Raw genomic sequence first — 22,836 nt, 5'->3', positions numbered from 1 at the left:
CCATGGTTTTGACATCACTTGTTTATTATCTTTTCGTAATCTTAAACACAATACATATCTTGGCAAGTTCACTTAAACGAGGTACGATGCAATCATATCTTAAGCTTTACACTGAAAATATATTTTAACAAGTCTCCTTACCATAAAGTATACTTACAATTTAAAAAGGCATTTAAGATTGTGGCTGGGGCCAAAAAAATATCAATTTAAACCCTACAAACAAGTGCTACTGGCACCCTTAAAAGTATTATTAATTACTGGGTTAAGTGTGCGGGTCTCACACAGATTGATTACTTTCATAGAAAGAACAATCACATCACATACAAGTGCAGTCAGACACCCACCCACCCCAAAAACTTCATGAAACACTGACAGGAAGGAAGCTTGAACAGGATGTGCAACAGAAAACAGACAAACCAGACAGGTTAGGGTTTGCACTGCAACACAAACATGTTTTCAACATAAGTAATACTAAGTGTGGCTCGGCGGGAGAGCAAGGTATGATTGTGCTCTAAGTGTCCATGGATACACGTGTGCGCCCAGCCCACGTGTGCACAAGGGTGTCTGCTTGTGCAAGCCCCGCGGCATAATCACCTTGGATCTGCACCAGCATCACAACTCACTCTCAGGCATGCTAAGAAATGGTGTTACGTCTGACCGATCCCTGTGGGCAGAATCGGCCCCAGCTACAAAGTGACAACGTCTGAACCAAAGCATATACACTTTGCAGGGATGCGACGAATTACCCACATACACCATTAACTAGATAAAGTGTGCATCTGCCCTCACCCCCTACCCAACGCAGTGATGTGACCAAACACGTGCAATAGGGTGCCTCCCCCAAAACTAGGGGAGTCTGGGAACTGTATGAAGTGCTGGTCTGGAACAAAGCACACATGGGAAATACCACTTGGTTTAATCTCACTCTCTCTCACACACACTCTCTCACACGCACGCAAACATCCCCATGCCACACATACTCGCTGCATGTAGCTGAACACAATTCCGAACCACTGAGAACACAACACCAGCATCGTCACCAAGTAAAAAATATAAGTATATATACTGAATATTATCCATCTCAGTGCTTTTTCCTGTCTTCAATATAAGGTAGCGGAACTAACCCGGCATCCCCCCCTTGCATTGTCAGATTCAGATACACAGGTCTGAAAAGCAGCTTTTCCGGAAAGTGCCTTTACCACAATCAGATAACCATAAAGCCATCGGTCCTTCTCAAAGTGACATTCTAGGTGACAGCCTGCCTCCCCGCTCTCGAGGGGGGTGGGTTTGGGGGGGGGGGGCGTGGCTCAGACCATAGCCCCACCCCCTCTCACAGCAGGTCGTCCATGCTGAGCTCAGGGATTGGCTGTCTCCAGAAGCAGAAGGAGCTGAACTCGGGGAAGCTGAAGGCGGAGCTCTGCTCCGTGCTCAGCAGCGGGAAGACGTGTTCCACCAGCTCGCTGAGCCGGCTGTACCTGAGGAGCGTCGGGGACACCTTTAATAAACAGAGCCCCCCAGGGTGTAGAGCACGGACATAGGCATGAGAGAGCACTCACGAGGACTTGTTGCCCTTGGTCTGCTCCTGGATGAGCTCGCCCTTGGGGTTCACTGTGAAGAGGCGGCATTCGGGCACGCCCACCTGCTTGTAGGCAAAGACATCCTGTGGTGGTGCGAGCAGGGGGTGGGATTCAGAACAAGGCCGCAAAATACTCACACATAGAGATACATTAGACACCCTCCTGAGGTCCAGCAATTCATCTCTGTCCCCTGTAGAGCACATTATGTTTTTGCTCATCCCTCATACTGCACATGGTACTCTGTAAATTCCTGTTGTTTCTTAAAGAGGACAGCTAGAGATTTAAGGTGACGAGATGTGACCTTGCCAACCTCCTCTTCCTGGCAAAACAATATTTTTTAAATCAATACGATTTTTTTTCTCCCCTGGATCTCAAGAGGATAATTCTACACGAAGTGTCCTAGTCCTCCTCGATCTTGACTGATTCTGCCCATTCGACAATCATGCTCTGATGGTTAAACAGGACCTCAACTTGCCCCAGATGTACGAGGTAACAATACTGAGTCCGACTCACGTTGGGTCTGTTCCCGAATGCAGCATAGAATGGCTGCTGGTTCGGCAGGAACAGGTTCTTGATGTCTGTAAGGCATTCGATCTTGAACTTCTCTGGTTTCTTCTCGATGACCTCCCTACCAGGGTGACAAACGCAAGACATCCTGAGTCCCGCTAGCGTGGCGAGTCGCCACCCTGTCCTTCCCTGAAGTGGTACTTACCGGCGTCCCCCCCTCCCCTGAAGTGGTACCTACCGGCGTCCCCCCCTCCCCTGAAGTGGTACTTACCGGTGGATGGCAGAGAACAGGCTGCTGGGAGACAGCATGAGGGGACCCCGGGGCAGGATGGTGCCACGGTCGTTCACCCAGTGCAGGTAGCCGCGCGTCATGTCTGCCATGCCGATGGCGCGTGCTGAGCAGTACAGGAATTTGTACCCGTTCCTGGGGGGAAGGGAGAAAGTTCACCATAGCTATTCACTCTTAGGCAACTGGCACGGCCACCCCACCAAATGGGAATGAGAGTCTTAGCCAGATCCACAGAGCAGGTGACATGACACAAGCAGGCAGGCCTAACAGGAGCTGGGAGGAGGCGAGGGCCGACTCCTCCTGATCATTCGTATCAGTGTCTGCTCCTCCTTCCCGAGCTACTCACTCATGTACAGAGTGGTAGAGCTTCGCGATGCCCTGGTGGGTCCAGTCTTTGCCGAGCTGAGGGAGAATCTGCCCGAATACGTCAGACCTGAGGAAAAAAAGCAGCACGTTACTGTAGACGGCTACAGCCTTGTTAGCCGAGATGGGAGGGCTTATTCACAAAGGCAATACCGCTGAATATCACACAGGCCTGGAACTCTACAGGAAACACTAACTTTAAAGACACATTGATTCAATTTAGTTTGAATTAAAAGACTGGTAGGAAAACAGGCTGTGTATCTTAGACCATGAAGGAAAGTATAATAATGAGTAATTTAAAATTATGAAACGAGTAACTTTAAATCTCAAAAATAAAAAGGTACTACCCTCCTGTACCTCTATGGACCTCCAAATTTCACCATTACAGAGAGACCAACAATGCCTTTCCTCCAGTCACCCAGAGAACCCCCACTGAGATAACAGAGAGGCGGCTCGCCTACTTGGTGATGGTCCCGTCGATGTCAGAGATGACGACCTTGTCATCCCAGTTCCATAGGTAGATGGTCCCCTCACAGCGGCAGGTGCCCTGGTACTGAGTGGTGATGCTGAACGTCACGTCGTTGGGGCCCTCCTTCAGGCCCAGCTTGGCCTGTGGGTGGAGACATGGGGGGGTCACATGACTACACGCTTCACACTGTATGGACAGAGAGCTGGCTATTACACCCACAGGACATTTTATGACACCTCACTGTAAATCCATAGCAGGGGTGGGGAACCTGTTCCATGGAGGGCTGGTGTGGGTGTGGGTTTTTGGGATGACCTCTCAATCAGCCAATAATAAAGCAGTGGTTCTCAACTCCAGTCCCGGGGACCCACTGTTATTGGCTGATTGAGAGGCCATCACAAAAACCTGCACCCAGACCGGCCCCCCATGGATCAGGTTCCCCACCCCTGATCCATAGGCATCAATATGGAGTCGGTCCCCCCTTTGTAGCCATAACAGCCATAACAGCTCTTCTGGGAAGGCTTTCCAAAGCTGAGGGATGTCTGAGGGATTTTTTGCCCATTCATCCAGAAGAGCATTTGTGAGGTCAGGCACTGATGATACAAAGGGGGGACCAGCTCCATATTGATGCCTAAGGATTTATTGTGAGATGTCATAAAAGTTCCTCTAGGTGTAATGGTCAGGTGTCCTAGTACTTTTGTCCATATTGTCTACGTAGCCAATGACAGGAAAGAATGCTGCCCTCAGTTTCCTTCAGGACTAATAACCCATCTGTCTGCCTCTCAGTCAATCAATCAATCAACTCAATCAGTCTCCTCCAGGCCTCTAGCAGCTTGAGTTTGAGGGCTTTTTTGCATTTGGCATGAAAATGTCATAAGTGTTCTAAGTGCCAAACAGGGGCATTTCAAAAGACTGGAGAAAACAGCCATCTGTGTTTGCTACAGCAGCGAGGAGGCTCTCACTATCTGCTCCGAGGAGAGCCGCAGTGACTTCTTATAGGACAGGATCCCGGGTGGAGCTGGAGGTGGGGGCGCCCCGGCTCCCTCGGTCTGCCCCCTCTCTGATAGGACGGCGGCCACCACCTCCTTGGACTCATCTTCGCTGGACGAGTCCTCGGTCTTCGGCCTGCTGGACACCAGAACATGGACATGAGCGTGGACTGACACTGAGGATTACTCACGGTTCTGCTGTAGGGTCATCTAGACAAGCACAGCATAGACCTAGCTCTCTCCTCCACTGGCTTTCCAACACTGAGTAAAAGCAATGCCACTTATGAACAGCAGGGGGCAGAACTGAACACTTCCCATTACTCTCACAATGAAAAAGAATCAGTCTCCTGTGGCAATAGTCATCAACGCTGTCAGGCACACACATGTTTATTCACAGAAGCTCCCAAATTTAACACGGCCCTGTCACTTGTGTTTACTCATTAAGCATGGAAGAGCTTGTAGAATACGCCACAACATTCACAGGTCACCTCGCTGAAGACAATAGGCGCGGCTGTATCTGAGTCGCTGGGCAGCTTGGGGGGTCACCTCTACATAACCAAGGAGACACATTCCTCTGGTCTAAGTGGAGCCCTAGCATACAGGGAATGGAGGTGGAGGGCGGGGCTGACTCACTTGAGGGCGGGGCTCTCCTGCAGGAGGGCGGGGCTTCCTCCATCGTTTGACTCCTGTGCCACTAGCTTGACCTCAGACTTCACACGGGGAGAGAAGACAATAGCAATGAGGTTACTTCACCCCCTCCCATGCACACCCCTCAAATTGCTCACATATTAACCAGTCAAATCTTAAAAAAATAAATATTTTATATATATGCACTGCAGACAGGAAAAGCAGCATGCAGCTAACATCCCTGCATCCCTGCTGCTCCTACATCACACAGAGGTGGCGTCTGAGGGCCACATGTTACCCGGAGGCAGATTTTTTAAGTTGCTGGTTGGGATTAGTGGGGAACCAAACCGATCTAAATTAAGTCTCTCCCTCGGAGTGGAAATATTAACACTGCCCCTGAATCTTCCTCTCGATGTTTACTTCCCAAACCGTGAGGGAGAGTAAGAACCTGGATTGCCTCCTCATGATATGGACATTGCCCCTGCCAGAGAGGGCGCCCCCTGCAGGAAGGCCAGATCCTCACCAGTCTCTGTACCTGCTTCGTATTCCGGTCCGCCCTCTTGGGCCAGAACCACCAGCGGCCCGTTTTCTTTGGCATCCTCTCCTTGACCCAGGCCTCCTCCGTGCTCTGAAACACAGTCGTCAACACAAGCGTACCGCTTACTGCCGCTAGTGACGGGAAGGAGCCTGACCGTGTCGGAGCCTGGCCGTGTCAGGTCCATACCTTTGGCAAGTTCTTCTGAAACGCCTGCAGACTCAAAATCAGCGGAGCAGCCAGAGTCCAGTTGTAGAACCTGAGAGAGAAACATGCTTGACAGAGCAGCCTGGGAAGCAGTCATAAGTGTGACAATGAGTGTCTCCACACTCACCTGTTGCCGATTCTTACTACCAGATTGGGGTTGTCGATGATGCCCGGATTCTCTGCAAACTCATGATACGTCACAATGTGCTCCATGAATTTCTCTGCAACAAAAGTGTTCAAAGCTCCGCATGTTACCATCATCCCTGAAAAATACTTAACCTGAAATGCCATGATTTTAACACCTCCTGGATTATTAAACAGCTCTATGCCCCAGTGTCCACAACAGCTAGCCTCACCGAGCAAGCGGACTTGTGACCAGAAGAATGTCGAAATCCCAGCCGAATGCAGATTAAATCTATACCCTCACATCAATGTCGCTTTAAGTGGGAACGGTTGCTGTTTGTTGGGTGTTTGCATCCTGCTCAAAACCAAACTTCCAAATCTATCCAACCATCACCATTAATTCAATTAAATAATTCAATTAAATTTTATATAGTGCCTTTCACCCGCCTAACACCAACACCCAAAGTACTTCACAAATGTGTGCAGCAATTCAATACTACATCATTTATACAAAATGGTAGATGAAACTGGGGGAATAAAGAATGCCAGAAGACAACGGAGGAGAGGAACTAAGAGTAGGAGACGCAATCCTCTGACAACGGAGGAGAGGAACTAAGAGTAGGAGACGCAATCCTCTGCACTAATAAAAGCGCAGTGTGAGCGATGGTCAGTGAGTCAGAGGCCGGCAGTCAGCCCTTAATGTTCCCACATGGGGATGGAGGGGGGCGCCCACCTTTGGAGATGTGCGAGGTGTCGCTGAGCCCCCCGCAGAGCGACAGCGTCACGTCCGGCAGCTCCCCCGCCGAGTCAGACAGGCACTCCGTGCCGCTGTCCGCCGCTGCGCTGCCCACCGACTGCGGCGACTGGGAGCCCGAGTGCGTGCCGCTCTCCAGCCAAGGCCTGGACGCCGACTCCGCCTCACTGCCAGAGATGGGGGTGCCATCTTTACATGCAAACCTGGTAACTTTGAGAACTTTGAGTAGGGCATGATGGGTAATTTACCTCTTAGGAAAATAACGTGCAAGAACATCTGGTTCCAGCACGTTCAGATCGTCCAGGTAGATGTCTTCTGGTCCCTGGTGCTGGCTCCTCTTCCTGACACCTGTGGACAGAGAGTGGGTCCATCAGTGGGTCCATCAGCCTCCACTACCCGAGCTTCCTCAGAAACGGCAGCAGCTTCCTCTCAGAACGACAGCAGCTTCCACCGAAACGGCGGGGGGTTAATTTTAGCCTAGAGCATCGGGTGAGAATCCCCCACCGGCACTTCCTCCCTGGCAGCTCTCTCACGGGGGGGGGGGGGGGGGGGGAGGGGACTGGGGGGAATGGAACCCGACCCACGTGACCAGTTCGCGCCTGACAACCATCTGATAAGGGCAGCACAGAAGCTGGATGTATGACTTTGCTCAGGTGTAAAACCTCAGCACATACCATTTCAAAAAATGCTAGATTGTCAGCTGTCTTTCTTTCATTTTGCTGAAGGTATTTCAATACCTGTGTGCGTGACTGTTCAATATCAACCAGAGAGGGGAATTCAAAAGGTGGAATCTTAGGGACTAGTTTAATAACCTCCATTCCCCTGAGGGGCCGAAAATGAACCGGTCAAACTTCTACAAGTCGTCCAGCTTGGGTAACATGGCACATAGTGCTTCTCAAGTGCCTGGGAAAGATATACAATTACAGAAGTGAAAGTTTAAGCTGCTTTCTGTAAAGGTATCTAGCTAAACACAACAGTAAACAACAGATACTGACTGTAACCCTGTACAGTGAACAGAATTAGCATAGCACGTAGCATAGAGGTAATTCCAGCCCTACAGACTGAACAGAATTAGCACATCATGTAGCATGGAGGTAATGCCAGGCCTACAGACTGAACAGAATTAGCATATAATGTAGCATGGAGGTAATGCCAGGCCTACAGACTGAACAGAATTAGCATATAATGTAGCATGGAGGTAATGCCAGGCCTACAGACTGAACAGAATTAGCATATAATGTAGTATGGCAGTGACTAATACTGGATCCATTTGAACTCGGAATTTCCGAGTTCCTAGTCAGAAATTTAACCTGGAATTCCCCTCTAAGAAAATCAGAGCAACCTCTGCAACCCAGACCTCAGTATTCAGGATGGCTGCGCCTTTTACCAACAGAAGTTAAAGTAGTTATATACTCTTTATTAGCACTTGTCTTATTTGTGCTCATTAAATCAGTTGAACACACAGTACTGTCCAACTGCTATCTGTGTGAACACAGTGTTTTTATGTGCAAAAATCCACACAAGGTGTTGTTTTTGACTGGTATTGCCAACAATGGCTCACAATGAACCTGACTGGATCTGGGGCATGTTACAGAAAGCATTTCTTGCTTAGCCTGATAACTTGTCAGATTAAAGGTAGCACGAGTTAAATACAAGTAAAAGAAGATAAGGAGGGGAAACGGGCCTCACCCTTCCTCTTGGACGGGGAGTCCATTTGGCTGCAGTGTTTCACCCCGATACACACGTCGCCCATGTCCCCGGTCATCTGTTCAGCGGCAGTCGCTGCGGCGATGGGATCTGATGGTGTGGAAGTTGTCAAACCAGACAAGGGGGTGTGCGTCACCGTGGTAACAGGTGTTTCCATGGTGATGGGCACAGCCATGGTGACGGGTGTGCGTGGCTCAGGCTTGACAATGGCACAGGTTGCCGGTGGACCACTGCCGGTCCCCGCCCCCATGGCCTCGGAGCTGAGGATAACACGGAAGTGCGTGCTCTCTGAAGGTGTGATGGTCACAGTCTTTGGAAGCTCCGCCCACTCCTTCTTGGCCACCTGGAATGGGCAGGACTCAGCTTGACTCCATCAATAACATCACGGAACTGCAGGGCTCATTTTGAAATGGACATCACCCCTTCACCCACTACTCTCCATACAGGGAATCAGACAATGAAGCCAGATCAACACTACAATCGCTCTATGCTGGTATCCTAGCAACCAGACATTTCAAAATAGTAAGCCTGTCGTTTATTTTCCTACATTAACTGAAATAACTTCAGCCTTTGCAGAGAATGCCAGTATTATTTTTTTTAAATACTTAAATTTGTATACAATTCTCTTGCTCCATTTGCATTACAGGCAATCACATAGCACCACACATCTTTACAATGCACCCTTTGGGCAGACTGCTGGCTGTATGCAATGGTGTGCAGTGCATTGAGTATATATTATAGTGACCCATACAGTCAGTGAAATTTACCTTTAAGAAGATGACGGACTCACTTTACAGAGATTCAAACAGACTATTTTTAACACGTGGCCTCATTACATCTGCATTCACAATCGCTGCTCAGAAGGCGGCTTAACAAATTGCCCGTGGGCCCCTCTCACTACGGACAACAGGCTGACGGGAGGGCGGCCCTCACCCTGGTGGATTCCGGAAACTCGCCCCATGACCACTGCATGTGCGACTCGGTCCTGAGCAAGCTCTCGGAGGGCTTCACCACCAGCTCAGAGTCACTCTTCGGGGACTGGGGCTCCAACAAGGACAGGCTGCAGGGGAAGATGCAGCACAGGTCAGCTGGGACTAGACCCCACAACCTTCCGGGCGGCACGGGATCCAGAGAGACGCGCACCTGTCAGAGGGCGACCAGTCTCCATCAGAAAGAGGGTAGCTGTCCCGGGGGAGGATGATGGGATGCAGCTTGTGCTCAATCTCCTTGACAACTGAGTGAGACCCAGCCCTGTAGGGGGGGTAGGTTGGCAGAATGAAAATGAGCCATGGAAAAACTGAATGAGAATAACTGAAGATGGGAAGAGATCCCACGTCCACACCTGGGGCTGTGAGCAGCCGGCTCGTCGTCGGAGCTCAGCTCCATCTCGAAGATGTCCTCGATGGCATTGGCTGCCGCCAGCTCCTCCCTGCGGCTGTCGCCCTTGTGCTTCCTCCGCCTCCGCTTCTTCTTCTTGGGCACCAGTATTGGCGCAGCCGGGTCCTCGGGGCCCGGGGCCGGCTCCAAGTTCCAGAACACTGGTTCCTCTACAGGGATAGGAGAGGTGGCCAGGTGGGCGGGGACGACCTCCTGAGGGATGCCACAGAAGGGGGCAGGGCTTCAGAGACAAGCACCGACCGCTAGCCAATCACACGGCACCTCGCTATAGCAACGCGAGAACCTGAAAGAATAGTCTGTTATAAATAACCATCATATTGAGGTCACAATAAAAATATGAAGCGTGGTGTTACCGCTTACAGGAAGGGAAAGATAATGCACTAAAGGAAGCTGAAGCAAGTGTGGCGCTCATCATAAAGCCCCATCAGCCAGGACAGGGGTCTTTGCGTCTCACTCACATTGTGCTCAGCAGCCTCCTGCACGAAAAAGGCCTCCCCGTTGTCACCCAGCTTCATGTGCAGGTCCACGGGTTCGCCATTGATCTCGATGTCGATCTGGGGAAGGAGGCGCGGGGGGGGGGTGAGATGCACTCTGCTGAGCCATTCAGCTGCCATCTCTGAAGTGGGCCTAGTATTACAACACTCCTGAGGTCAGCTGTGCACCCACCCTAACGTGATCTTAGATGGCAGCGGAGTTTCCTCACAGACAGCCGGACATGCCACTAGCAGGTAACACTGCTCACAATTGTCTACCCATCACTCTGCAGCACACACACACACACACACACACATACACACACAGACACACGTGAGGCTTAGCCATTTATCCAGCACTGCTGGACCACTTTCAGGGGGTTACAGGCCCTGCTAAAGGGCTCGACAGCATTCCAACCGGCAACCTACCGATCACAGATACATAGGTCTAACCAACTGAGCCACTGACCCCCGTAAGATCTGTTGGGGAGTTCCCCACACAGTTCCCCACACTGCATGCCAAGCAGGTCACTTCCTGTGTCAAAACGTTGCTTTAAATTTCGAATGATAGGATGATGTCACCCAACAGGAAGGGCCATGGGGTCAGGAGCGGCCTGGCAATGCCCGTCATCATGATAACTGCCCTGCATCCCACACAGTGCCCCCCAGCACAGCTCATCGCCACTAGAGCCAGAGAACGCTGTTTCCATGGAGACCAACAGCAGCCTCGGTCCCCAGACACTGGGTAATGGCTTGCAGGTATTGTATTAACACATCCTGCAGACCGACATGGACACCATCTGTGTTTATCAAGGCCTGACGGGCAACACCTGCGATTAAGGGTGTGACCCCGACTGGTGCCCCTTCAGACCAATTTGTGAATGCAGTTTCAGCCACATTACATCATCGCACTGATCTCTTTATATATATTTATTCAGGGCTTCTTGCCAATTTGAGACGGAAAAGCAACCAGGCTTTCTTGAGGAATGTTTACATGCCTGTCACATTCCTGGTTTGATGGGTCTGGGCTGTAGCCCAGCAATTGAAAAAGCACTGTTTCAAATACTGGGGGAAAACCAACAAAGTACGACACAGGAAATAATAAGAAAAACAATCACACACCAGGCCCAGCCTCGGCATCGCTTGTCTATGAACAGGGAAGCTGAAAACTAAACTGAAACTAAAATGACGTAGGAGCGGCACTCCTAGCTGATAAACATGCAACTGTTTTCTGGCCCAAGCTGATTATGAGGAAGGTTTGCCAAGTACTATAAGAGCAAGGCCAAGTGGAGTATGGGTGAAACCTGGGACAGCAGCTCCGTTTAGCGTTCCATGGACAGACCGCTCCCAAAGACCGGGGCCGACCTCTGCCCCAGTCTAAACTTCATTGTTCCACCAGTACACAGATGGACAAAAGCACAGAAACATCTTTAAAGAGGACCTCTGGTTTCTAGCACACCCTATTTCAAAGGCGAAGGGTGGGTCATCCTTCACCGTCCCACACTATACTATTAATACGCAGGGCACAGTTGTGCTTGCCACAGAAGCTATTTGGGTCATTCTTGACGAAATCTTCTGGAAGGTTCCTCGGAGCACAGGGCCCAGACCGGCTCACCACATGACAGCGGGTCGCTGTCGATACGCTCAGCACGACGTCCCTTTTTCAGAGGAACATTATCTGCCTTTGTAACTTTATCCCCTTATGCAAGACGCAAAAACTTACTGAGAAGCTCCAGCTGTCTCACAGTGAGAAAAGAAACACCAAACTTGACAGTTTGCTCAGACTTGGACCCATTGAGCGGCGCTGAGAGTTTTTTCAAGAAAGACTATCAGCTCACACGCAAGAGCAAGTTCACAGCCGTGCCCCACAATATCTGTAACTGCAACTAGAACCTAAGTTCAAAGAAGTAGCTGGATTCATAATCCAAGAATTTAGAGCAAGTTAGAGCTGCAAGAATTTAGAGCTGCAATGTTTAGCTAATTATTGATGTTTATGATACGGTATGAGGACAAAAGTACTGGAACACCTGGCCACTACACCAACAGGAACTTTTATGGCACCCCATTGTAAATCTATAGACATCAATCCGGAGCTGCCCCCCCTCCTTTTTACAGCTATAACAGCCACCACTCTTCTGGGGAGACTTCCCACAAGCTTTTGGAGTGTATCTGTGGGAATTTTTGCCCATTCATCCAGAAGAGCATTTGTGCAGTCAGATACTGATGCTTGACTTGAAGGCCTGGCTCACAATTTCCATTCTAGTTCATCCCAAAAGTGTTTGATAGGGTTGAGGTCAGGGCTTTACAAGTCAGATAAGTTCTTCCACACCAAACTCCCCCAACCATGTCTTTATGGACCTTATTTTGTGCACTGAATGATACTGGAACAGAAAAGGGCCTTCCCCAGACTGTCCCCACAAAGTTGGAAGCACGGAATTGTTCAAAATGTCTTTGTATACTGAGGCATTAAGAGTTCCCTTCACTGGAATTAAGGGGCCTAGCCGAACCCCTGAAAATCAACCGCAAACCATTATCCCTCCTTCACCAAACTTTACATCTGGCACAATGCAGTCAGGCAGGTAAAGTTCTCCAGACTCGTCCATCAGACTGCCAGAGAGAGAAGCGTCATTCATCACTCCACAGAACATGATTCCACTGCTCTAGAGTCTAGCGGCAGCGTGCTTTACACCACTCCATCCAATGCTCAGCATTGCAGTGGGTGACATGAGGCTTGCGTGTCACTGCTTGGCCATGGAAGCCCATTCCATGAAGCTCCCAGGGCACAGTTTTTGTGCTGAGGTAAATGCTAGTTTGGAACTCTGCAGCTACTGAATCAACAAAGCACAGGTGACTTTTGCGTATTATGCGCCTCAGTACTGTGGAACCCTGTGTCTGCCACTTTGTAGTTAAGTTTCTGTTGTCCCCAAACGCTTCCACTTCACAATAATACCACTTACAGTTGACTGTGGAATACATAGCAGGGAAGAAATTTCATGAAGACTTGCGGTAAAGGTGGCATCCTACAAGGGTATCACTCAAACACACGCACCAACACACACATTGACACTACAGCTACTCAAGGCAAACATACCCCAATTGCTGCATCTCACAAGCTCTCACAATTTCCTTAAATATCCCAGTGAGTGTATGGCTTTGCTTTGTCTTGTCCCGTCTTGTCTGTCTACATCAATCCGCAGTCTTACAACATCATGCCTTGTCTGTCGTATCTGCCATGTCTTATTTGTCCATCTGTGTACCGTTATGATATATTGGGGGATGGGCAGGGGTGGACAGATTTCGAGTGGCTTCACTTAATGTATGAATGCCAGTCCATCACACGACACAGAATGGGGGACACCCTGGACGAGATGCCAGTCCGTCACACGACACAGAATGGGGGACACCCTGGACGAGATGCCAGTCCGTCACACGACACTGAATGGGGGACACCCTGGACGAGATGCCAGTCCGTCACACGACACTGAATGGGGGACACCCTGGACGAGATGCCAGTCCGTCACACGACACTGAATGGGGGACACCCTGGACGGGATGCCAGTCCATCACCGACACTGAATGGGGGACACCCTGGACGAGATGCCAGTCTATCACACGACACTGAATGGGGGACACCCTGGTCGAGATGCCAGTCTATCACACGACACTGAATGGGGGACACCCTGGACGAGATGCCAGTCCATCACCGACACTGAATGGGGGACACCCTGGTCGAGATGCCAGTCTATCAGAGGACGAACACACACAAACGCGCTCTCAGACACACATATTTACAGACACCAATTAGCCAAATGGCATGCTTTTGGACTGCAGGAGGAAACCCCAGAGGATATGTAAAACCCACGCAATGGGCAGAGGTATTCAAACCCTCAAGTTCAGGTGTGAAGTTAAATGATTAGGTAATCACATTCAGGACATGAACACATCCTCAGCTGACTGCTGAGGGCATTACAGTGACATGAGCCTCAGCCACCACACCCACCACTTTCTCCTTGGAGCGCAGCACTCCCAGCTTGCCAAAGCGCACGTGGAAGGGGGAGCACTGGTAGGAGCCGTCTCGCTGGCGCACTACCACCACGTCGATGCAGCCCGACAGCGTGGCCTGGTTCAGGCCCTTGTACAGCTCCCGCACGGTCACCAGCAGCTGGCCCACGTAGTTCATGGTGTTCACCTGCAGGGGACAACAGAGATAAACACCATGTCTTAATAAAACCGAGCGACTCCGGCTCCTTTTCAGTTTTTATATCACAGCAACCCGAAACTCCCTGGAGCCTCATCACAGTCATTTGTCCTACAGAACTGGGCTCTTCCTAGGCACAGATGATGCACAGATGAACAAAAAGCCCAATTAGCCCCCAAAACAGGTTTGTTTGTGCCAAACGAGGACAGCAAGACAGGACAGCAACCCGACTAAAAAAAAAAAATAATCAAAATTAAGCCCATAAAAGTGACAAGTTCTAGTAGAACCTTCAAATAAAGTTACACACAAGCCCTCCTCCTAGAGAAGAGAGAAATAAGCACAGACCAGCTGCATGGAGGTGACAGGCACCAGCAGATCTGCTAGACACTTTGGAAAGGCTAAGAGTTACAGCTCTTCTCTTTGAAAGGACAGCCAGCCAAGATAAGCTATAAGTAAACACTGCCTTCGTGGGCAAGCAGCTACATGTACCTGGAGGGTAGGCCGCTGTGTCTCCTGCAGGGGCTCCCAACCATACCAGTCCAGCGGTATGGTTAGCAGAAATTCAGAGACAAGCCAGCGATGCTGAAGGCATGCAGACACCCTTGACCCAAAAGGCTGACAGGGCCAAGGCCAAACCCAGAAGCCCACTGCCATGTCAAAGATCCCATTTCCACCATCAGGGTGCTCACTGGCACTGAGCAGCATCAGGAACCAGCCATGGTACTTAACTCCCTCTCAGCCGATGGTCTATTAAGATCCAGACACATATCTGGCAATAACTGATCTGTATCACCACTTTGGAATCAGCAGACAAAACACACCTTTCCAGTTTCATACACAATGTGTAAACAGGCAACTGAAAGGCTGCATTCAGGGGAGGGGGCGGTGTACTGTTTCAGCCCCCACCCCACCACACAGCTGGCGCTGTTGCAGGTCACGCTGCACTTCAGCAAGGACTGGTCTAGCTGCTCTAGTGAGCAAGACAAGAAATGGGACAAATGCTTTTCAACAACTAGGCCAACATGCCATAAATGCTGATTCATCACAAAGCATTGGTACATAGCATCATTTACACATAGTCTGAGACATTTCAAAACTTTAATAGGTTCTGTAGAAATGGAACTTCTAGAAGGTTGGATTCCAGGGCCACCCTGCACAGCAGTACTCTGGACGGCAGATCGCAGATCGACAAAATGCTCACTCCAGTCAAAACAAACAGCAAGAGTGTCAAGTTCGAGGGGAAGGCTCTGGAGCCTGTATCATGAAGCTCGATCTATGGGTTAGCAAAAACTTGTTGGATTTAAGGTAGTCTGGGTTAAACGTAACTGAACAAAGTCAGTCCATTCAATCTGGGGCACCTTAAATACAAGTCATCTAGCCAACTAATTCTGCAGGGCAGTATTACTATTTTTAAGATTCGGGAAGCTTCATGGTAATTTTTTTCCCCCTCAAGTTCATGTTTACCGTAGCTGAAAGTGTTTAAATAAAATATGTGTTTGCAGATGTTTTAAAACAGTGCATTATTAAAATTGTTCACATTTAGCTTGATAGTATAACCAAATTTTTTATTAGACTAATAATGTATAAATAGCTAGATAGCAGCAAGCTTTATTGAATACAGCCGTATACAGTATCTCTATAGAGACATGTTTTATTGATTACCATATATTTAGCCTGGTTACAAAATGTTTGCTTAACCGACATGATTAATAAATAGTGATAAATCGCTAATATTTTGCCTTACCAATATGCATTTGATCGCAAACCTAATTATATTACACGTAATCAAATTCAACACAGTACAACCTGCAGTGAAATGCTTATTGCAATGCTCCGAGGAAATTTGGATAGAAACAATTTAAAACTACAGTATATTTTAAAAAGATAGATTTAGTACTAATCTCTTTCTATTTATACTATATACAGGGATATACAAAATATATATGTGCTATGTTGCAAGTAAGATCAAAGATATAAATATACATATTGTACATATATTGCACTACAAAATACTATTGGACATGGAGTTTACAGAACGATGAGATAGCATAGATGTATGGAGTGCATAATATATAATATAATATAATATAATATAATAGAATAGAATAGAATATAGCCCACAGTGTTATGCATTGGGGGGAAAAGGGTGAAGGGTTGATGTGTCACTCCATAATCCAAATTCTCATGCATAGACTGAAGCATCACCTATAAATACTATATAATGCTGAACAGTTATATGTGGAGAATTGATGTATTGTAAAGTTATTACTGTTAGGAAGAAGAGTACGCACCGTTAACAAGGGTCCCCTCTCAAACTCTGAACAGATTTTTAATTTGCTAATCAGCTGTTGTTTCACTTATGCTATAGGTATGGCGGTAAATGAAATATTCATACCATATGGAAAATTATACTTAGTATACCACCTAGAACTACCAACCAAGAAATCTCACTTTGTGATACAGGCCCCAGGGTCACTCCTGCCACACAACCAAACCCATGGGCCTCAGCACCAGAACCCCACAATGAACTGGGTCATGACAGCAGCAGCAGAGGCTGTATCATGTAACACCAGAGAACACAGATCTTTTAATGCTCCAAGCACCCTGGGGAACCATCAACATACGCGGCATAGAAACTGACCCATCTCTTGCCATGCTAGCCATTCAGCTTGTGGCCTTGGTTAAGTTGGGTTGCTCATACTTAAACTGCAGGGGGGTCACAAGTAAAAGGCATTTTCGATTTGTGCAAAGCCAGCACCCAGCAACAGCAAGTCAAACGATCCTCTACATACACAGTAAATAACTGAATAAGCACTTCATGGGCAATTACACAGTTTAAACTTTAACACCTCTGTTTACACAGCTACCTATTTATATAGAGAAACTCGGGTTAAATACCCTACAAGGTCACACTAGCAGCTATTAAGTTATACTAGAGGTTAAGAAACTCCTCCTGATCTTTAATGAAAATGAAAAATAAGTAGAATAAACAAAACTATTAGCAATTAAAAACTTCCTTAGGCCTCAACTTAAGAAACGGACTCCTTTATTAGGTCTAAAGCAGCACCCTTGAAAAACATCAAACTTCCTGTCTGAGGACCTGCAGCAGCCTGGGTTTACACTCATCACTAACCTGCTCCCTTGCACTTGAGAGTTTGAGTATTATTCTGATTTTTCAGCCAAGTTTGAGACGTTGCCCAGTACACCAGTGCCCAGGTGAAAGGTTCATCGATTCAAGACATCGTATGGTTCTAAATGAGCAGGTTGTGACAGAAAGTCTCTTTAGAAGTTCAACCTTTAAGGCCGATTCACGGCAGAGAGAACCACTCCATCACACAGAGGAGGAGGGAGAAAAACGGATGTGAAATGGGGGAGGAGGGTGGTATGAATCAGGCTTCAAAGAAAACCCTAAAAAACAGCAGGGCATGCAAAACCCTGACAGAAGTGTACATCCTCGACAGCACTCGACCACCATCTCTGATATGCGAGTCCATTTCCATTTCCCCAGGCAGGAAAGTCAGTCAACCACCCTTCATGAAAGGTCCTGGTACTTGAATTGTAAATGCTTTTCTTCTGTCTGTATTTTTAAAATTTGCCTCTGAACTCCGGGAAACAACTAAAGGCCATACAGCAGCCATCCTTCAGAAAAGGTGACAGCACCGTCCTAAAGACGGGGACCTCTCCACAACCCTTCATCCTCACTTCCCTGTCTTCATTCTGTTGAGTACAGCAACCCTGAGTCAAGTCCATACTAATAAACCCAGAACTCATTAGCTAGGCGCACAATCCTGTCCCAGACGACCCTGCTGTCAAGCCTGCTCACTCAACCACAAGAGAAGAAACACACCAGCAAACAAGAAACGTGTCCCGTCATGGGAGGGCAGCCACCGGAGACTGTAGGAGATTAGGAGGGATGCATGGCCCTTCACACAGCGGTCAGTGCCAGGCAGGGATGACGGGTGACAATAATTTCACCATCTGCATGACGGGACAGAACGGATGATGCCAAAATCCACACATAGCAAACCTCACAAACCCAATGACTTCGACAAGCTGAGCACAAAGCTAATAATCACAAAGTACCCATATGGGCCTACTGAGCTGAAAAAGTCAGGAACTCCCCTCACCTCAGCCATGAGGCCCATCCAATAACAGGCCACTACCAGGCTGAGTGCATCTACCCCTGTTCAATCATTTCTTAATTCATCTGCTCCCCTCCCACCCCCTAAAAATCAAACGGGATCCATCAGCATTGCATGATTTTGGAGAAAAAAAACTGCAGTTCCCAGGTGAGATAGCAACCACACCCGACAGACGTTTCTCAGCCTGAAATCTCAGAGCAATGATCTCTGATTAGGATAAGAAAAAATCTGCTTTGAGAACATTCAGAGCTATGTTTCTTCTGAGAAACCCCTCTTTAAGAAGTGTCAAAGCTATCCACTTCCTTTCTCAAGCAGCCCATAATGAGCCTTTCAGCTCTTGCTAATGTCTTTCCTGGCTAGACGTTGCACAGCTCAAGTTACCATCCCCCACCCCCACTACACACACAGTGTGCAAATCTTTACATTCAAGACAACAGCAGCTTGCATGATCCTGTCATGCAACTGGCAAAAAGCCCACTCAAGCAGACAGGGGATTGGGGGAAAGGGGTGGAGGATAATGACTACCTGGAATGACCAGAACATCAAGTTCATCCACCCTCAAAGCTTCTTCCAACAGATAATTTTCCATATACAAATATTAATATTACATCTATGCATCTGGCTTTTAAAATGCCAGAAAATCACTGTAACCTCAGCAATATCTGTCACCATCTAGCTCTAGCATCCTTTACAGGGAGTTAGTCATTCACAACAACTAGCATTTCCTCTTCACAAAAGGGAAAAGAGCACATCTTCATTAACTGTACGACATGAGGCAAACAAGCTTATCAGGGCCTGTGGTGCTCCAGCAGGTAGCACAGACTTGTCGCTCGACTTCATGGTGAATCAAAGCTGCCCGAGTAGAAATATGCTACCAGCTACCCAGGCACAACATGCTCTGATAGCAGGGTGACGTTCCCTATCACATGAGAGCATGCAAATAAAAACTGCCTGGCACGACATAATAAAGTCAGCAGGTAGCACTGTGGTTAAGCACAATCTTGACAGTTGATCGTGGCACAAAAAGGCCAATCGACTGAAAAATCCTTCAAACCTTTGTCATTCCCCACATACCTCTCTTGAATCTTGTGAGAGCAGAGAGAGAGACTCCTGCACCCTCAAAAAGGCACAGCTGACTTCCTCTCCTTGGCCCAGGGGGCAGGACACCTGGACAGCCCACAAACCTAAGCATACATTTCCAAAATGTAAACTGAACCCTTTTCGTATTTCATGATGTCACCGTTACTCAGCTTTATTTTTACTGATGTGCAGAAGTATGTGGATGTTAAGGCAACACACCCAGAGCTTGCGTGAGAGAGGCACCAGTGATTAATAGTGGCAGAGGCAAGAGGCTTGCGACTGCAGCCACTACGTTCCAGGAGTCCATGCGACGCGACTTATTGCAGTACCATGTTCCGGCAGACTAGAGCGTTACGACCCCCTCTACAAGCTGGGGATGAGGTCACGCATATCACAGGGACCCAGTTTACACATGCAAAGATGCAATGAGTACATTCTCAGCGCAAACAAGAGAACTCCAGGACTGCAAGGCAGAAATCTGCTGAAATCTAGCACAGCTCTCGCAAAGTAGCAGACCGACAAGGAAGAGCAGCTCTCAGACGGCTCATTTGCACAGTATGAGCAGTATCACTTTCACTTCGGAGTCTCATTCACACCATGAGCCTTTCAAACAGTTATTTTTACACCTGCATGGGAGCATGTAGGTGCAGATCCCATGTACGCTTCAAAAACCAGAAGCTGAATTGCCAGTCAAGGGATTGAGGTCTGAGAAGCCAGGTCTTGTCCACAGACACACCCCTGTGTTCATCTCACTCTAAGCATAAGAGAAATTTTGCAGCCCCGGAAAGGCAGCTAGGCCCACTTTGTGCTGGGAGGGCCCCAGCTTCTCATGTTTCCTCTTTATTTTAACAGCAGTTGCTGCTGTTACACAAAAGCTTGAGTAAGTCATCAGAATACTGAGCGGAATGTCCCCACCAGCTCAGCTGGGTTGAATGAACAGGCTGAATCGCCGATTCATGCCCACCCCCGTGTGTTCGCCTCAGATGGGGACAGACCTTTGCATCCAGAGCCAGTACCGGCAGCAATGAAGTCTGGCAGCCTGTACAGGTGTGGATAAAAATTAAGAATCACTAGCAACTAGCACACGTGCCTGCCAAATCTGCTGTGGTAATCACGGGAAATGAAAATGCCTGGATGCAAATTTCTGCCCAAACAGATTATGGGAAAATTAAAAAAAAGCTGTTTTACTCAAGAACGATAATCATACCCCTTAAAACTAACTGTGAACAAGTCTGATAAAATGCACGACAGCCACGCACCCACCCACAGTCTAAACATCCCCCCCCCCCTCAAGTATTGGTATGGCCCAGGAAATACGACTTAAATTGAGCACAATGTAACAAGTACTTTATCACGCGCTTTAATATATTTTGAAATGAAACGGATGCTTTTTAATAACTACTAAGGAATGAGCTTAGACATTCTTGCATAACCAGATATTAAATATTCCCTAATTATGTGCGACTCATATATACACACACACCGCCTTTTCAACAAGCCATTTCTATAGTTAAACTATGAACACTTAAATTATACTTAACATATTGTTTCTTACCCAATATGAACAGAACTAGCTCACCATGCTGTTCAGTTAAACCACAAATACACAAAGACAAGATTGCCGCTTGCTGTTTGCCATCTACGTGAAAACATTCTCTTTTTCTAGCCTGCTGAGGTTCTTGAAAGTGACGTCGTGGCACAGTATAAGTTAGTTATCACTGAGGGACCGCTAGAAACGGTCATTAAAAGACCGTCCCGGGTGAACCACACCGTCTGCTCCTTCGAAGCGGGACACCAGCGCTCTCCGACGAAGCTTCTTTTAACAAGATTACAGAGAACACCTTGGGAAGTATTACAATCTAGGGGAGATTACACCTGCAACCAGGCAGCCCCAGTCACCCTCCTGAACCACCACACGCGGGGAGGGTGGTCACCCGACGCTGATGATTTAATAAAGAGGTTTATGTTTTTCATTTAAATACTGTGCATTTGACCCATGCACCCACAGAAATTCAGGGTGCCAGACAAAGTGGCCGTGATACAGCCGTAAAAAGAAATCCAATACAACCAAAACTGAAAATAACCACAATACGACCGTAAGCAACATGCAAAAAGGCGATGATATAACCGTAAAAAACACCCAATACAGTTATACATCAAAACCGAAAATAACCTTTAGCAATATCCAAGACGACTGTGATACCTATAAAGAATATTCAAAACAAACATAAACCAAAACTGAAAATAACCGCAATATGACCGTAAATGTTAAACAACTATACATGACAGCGAATGCATCCAAATATGCAGCAAATAACCAGTTAGACCCGGCTGCAGGTGAACATTAGTAAACGCTGAGCGAAGGCAACCGCCGCGAAATGGGTGTATTACGGTTCACTCGTTTATACTTAACGGTGCTCCAAAAATATTTATGGTAAAAACAAGAACATTTCAAAAATTAATAAAACAAAATGAACAAAAATTACAACAAAAACGGCAAGACATAATAATGACAACAGAGAAACGGCCAGAAACATTTAACACTGTAAATAAGTGGAATTAAACCGGTGGGTCCAGCAGCCCCGGTCCGGTTCTAGAGGCGATAAACAACAGCTCGAACTGACGCGTTAACCCGACGGGTTCAGCAGCCTCGGTCCGGGACCCGGGGCGATAAAAAGCCGCTCGAACCGACGCGTTAACCCGATGGGTCCAGCAGCCTCGGTCCGGGACTCGTGGCGATAAACAACAGCTCGAATTGACGCGTTAACCCGACGGGTCCAGCAGCCTCGGTCCGGGACTCAGGGCGATAAACAGCCGCTCAAACCGACGCGTTAACCGTACGAGTCCAGCAGCCTCGGTCCGGGACTCGGGGCGATAAACAGCCGCTCGAACTGACGCGGTAACCCAGCGGATCTAACAGCCCATGTACGGGACTCGCTTAGCCGACGAGCCGGTCAAACACAGACATTAACCCCTGGGCTCGGTTTACCTGGACTCGGCGCGGCGAGGAGTCTTCACGCGGCGACCCCGCGCCTCCTCACCACGGCCGCGCACCCTGAGAGCCACAGACGCCGGACACCGACTGCCGAAGCCGCCGGCTCGCGGTCCGCAACCGCCTCCGGCAGAGAACGCCGTGACGTCGCACACGTGTCCCACGTGACCGCGAGCCGGCGGTTGCTAGCGCTCTGGTTGCGTCACGGCCGCTAATTACTCTTAATCAGTCCCCCTAGAGCTGTTAGAAAATGCAAAAGCGGAGAGGAAATATACACGCCGGGATGTTTTAATTCTCATTCCAAAGCAAACAGCATTTAGAAGTAGTGATATTTATAAACACGTCATCTGTCAATGCAAAACATGTGAAATCTAATTTATAATCCACAGTATGAATGCATTATGAAATA

At 48.2% G+C, this 22,836-nt stretch overlaps 1 protein-coding gene across 2 annotated transcripts; it reads right to left on the bottom strand.

The window, feature by feature from the left end:
- Window positions 1-3: 3 nt before the first annotated feature.
- On the bottom strand, window positions 4-22,596 carry LOC111857746 (phosphatidate phosphatase LPIN2). Of its 2 annotated transcripts, none has more exons than XM_023838884.2 (20): window positions 22,425-22,596; window positions 14,016-14,204; window positions 10,001-10,096; window positions 9,487-9,734; window positions 9,288-9,395; window positions 9,078-9,204; window positions 8,127-8,487; window positions 6,686-6,785; window positions 6,417-6,604; window positions 5,688-5,781; window positions 5,543-5,612; window positions 5,342-5,446; window positions 4,825-4,901; window positions 4,165-4,327; window positions 3,198-3,346; window positions 2,720-2,806; window positions 2,356-2,508; window positions 2,091-2,205; window positions 1,557-1,660; window positions 4-1,475 (listed from the first exon to the last, which is right to left on the bottom strand). In XM_023838884.2, the coding sequence occupies exons 2-20, from the start codon at window positions 14,193-14,195 to the stop codon at window positions 1,331-1,333; spliced, it is 2,670 nt and encodes an 889-aa protein (XP_023694652.1). In that variant the 5' UTR covers window positions 14,196-14,204; window positions 22,425-22,596; the 3' UTR covers window positions 4-1,330. The 2 variants fall into 2 exon arrangements, with proteins under 2 accessions (XP_023694652.1, XP_023694653.1); XM_023838885.2 differs by having other exon boundaries at window positions 5,354-5,446.
- Between the last annotated feature and the right edge of the window lie 240 nt (window positions 22,597-22,836).

This window comes from Paramormyrops kingsleyae, chromosome 4 (assembly GCF_048594095.1).
Source record: "Paramormyrops kingsleyae isolate MSU_618 chromosome 4, PKINGS_0.4, whole genome shotgun sequence".
Classification (NCBI taxonomy): Eukaryota; Metazoa; Chordata; class Actinopteri; order Osteoglossiformes; family Mormyridae; genus Paramormyrops; species Paramormyrops kingsleyae.
The sequence above is the reverse complement of the archived record's forward strand: the minus strand, read 5'-3'. Positions and strand labels throughout refer to the sequence as shown.

What these genes read in the sequence shown, in the direction of transcription:
- LOC111857746 (XM_023838884.2), bottom strand. Translation starts at nt 14,195, where the DNA reads ATGAACTACGTGGGCCAGCTGCTGGTGACCGTGCGGGAGCTGTACAAG. An exon ending in CTGTTCTCTGCCATCCACCG is followed by an intron (nt 2,206 to 2,355) that starts GTAAGTACCACT and finishes TCACCCTGGTAG; the next exon opens with GGAGGTCATCGAGAAGAAAC. An exon ending in CATTCGGGAACAGACCCAAC is followed by an intron (nt 1,661 to 2,090) that starts GTGAGTCGGACT and finishes GCACCACCACAG; the next exon opens with GATGTCTTTGCCTACAAGCA.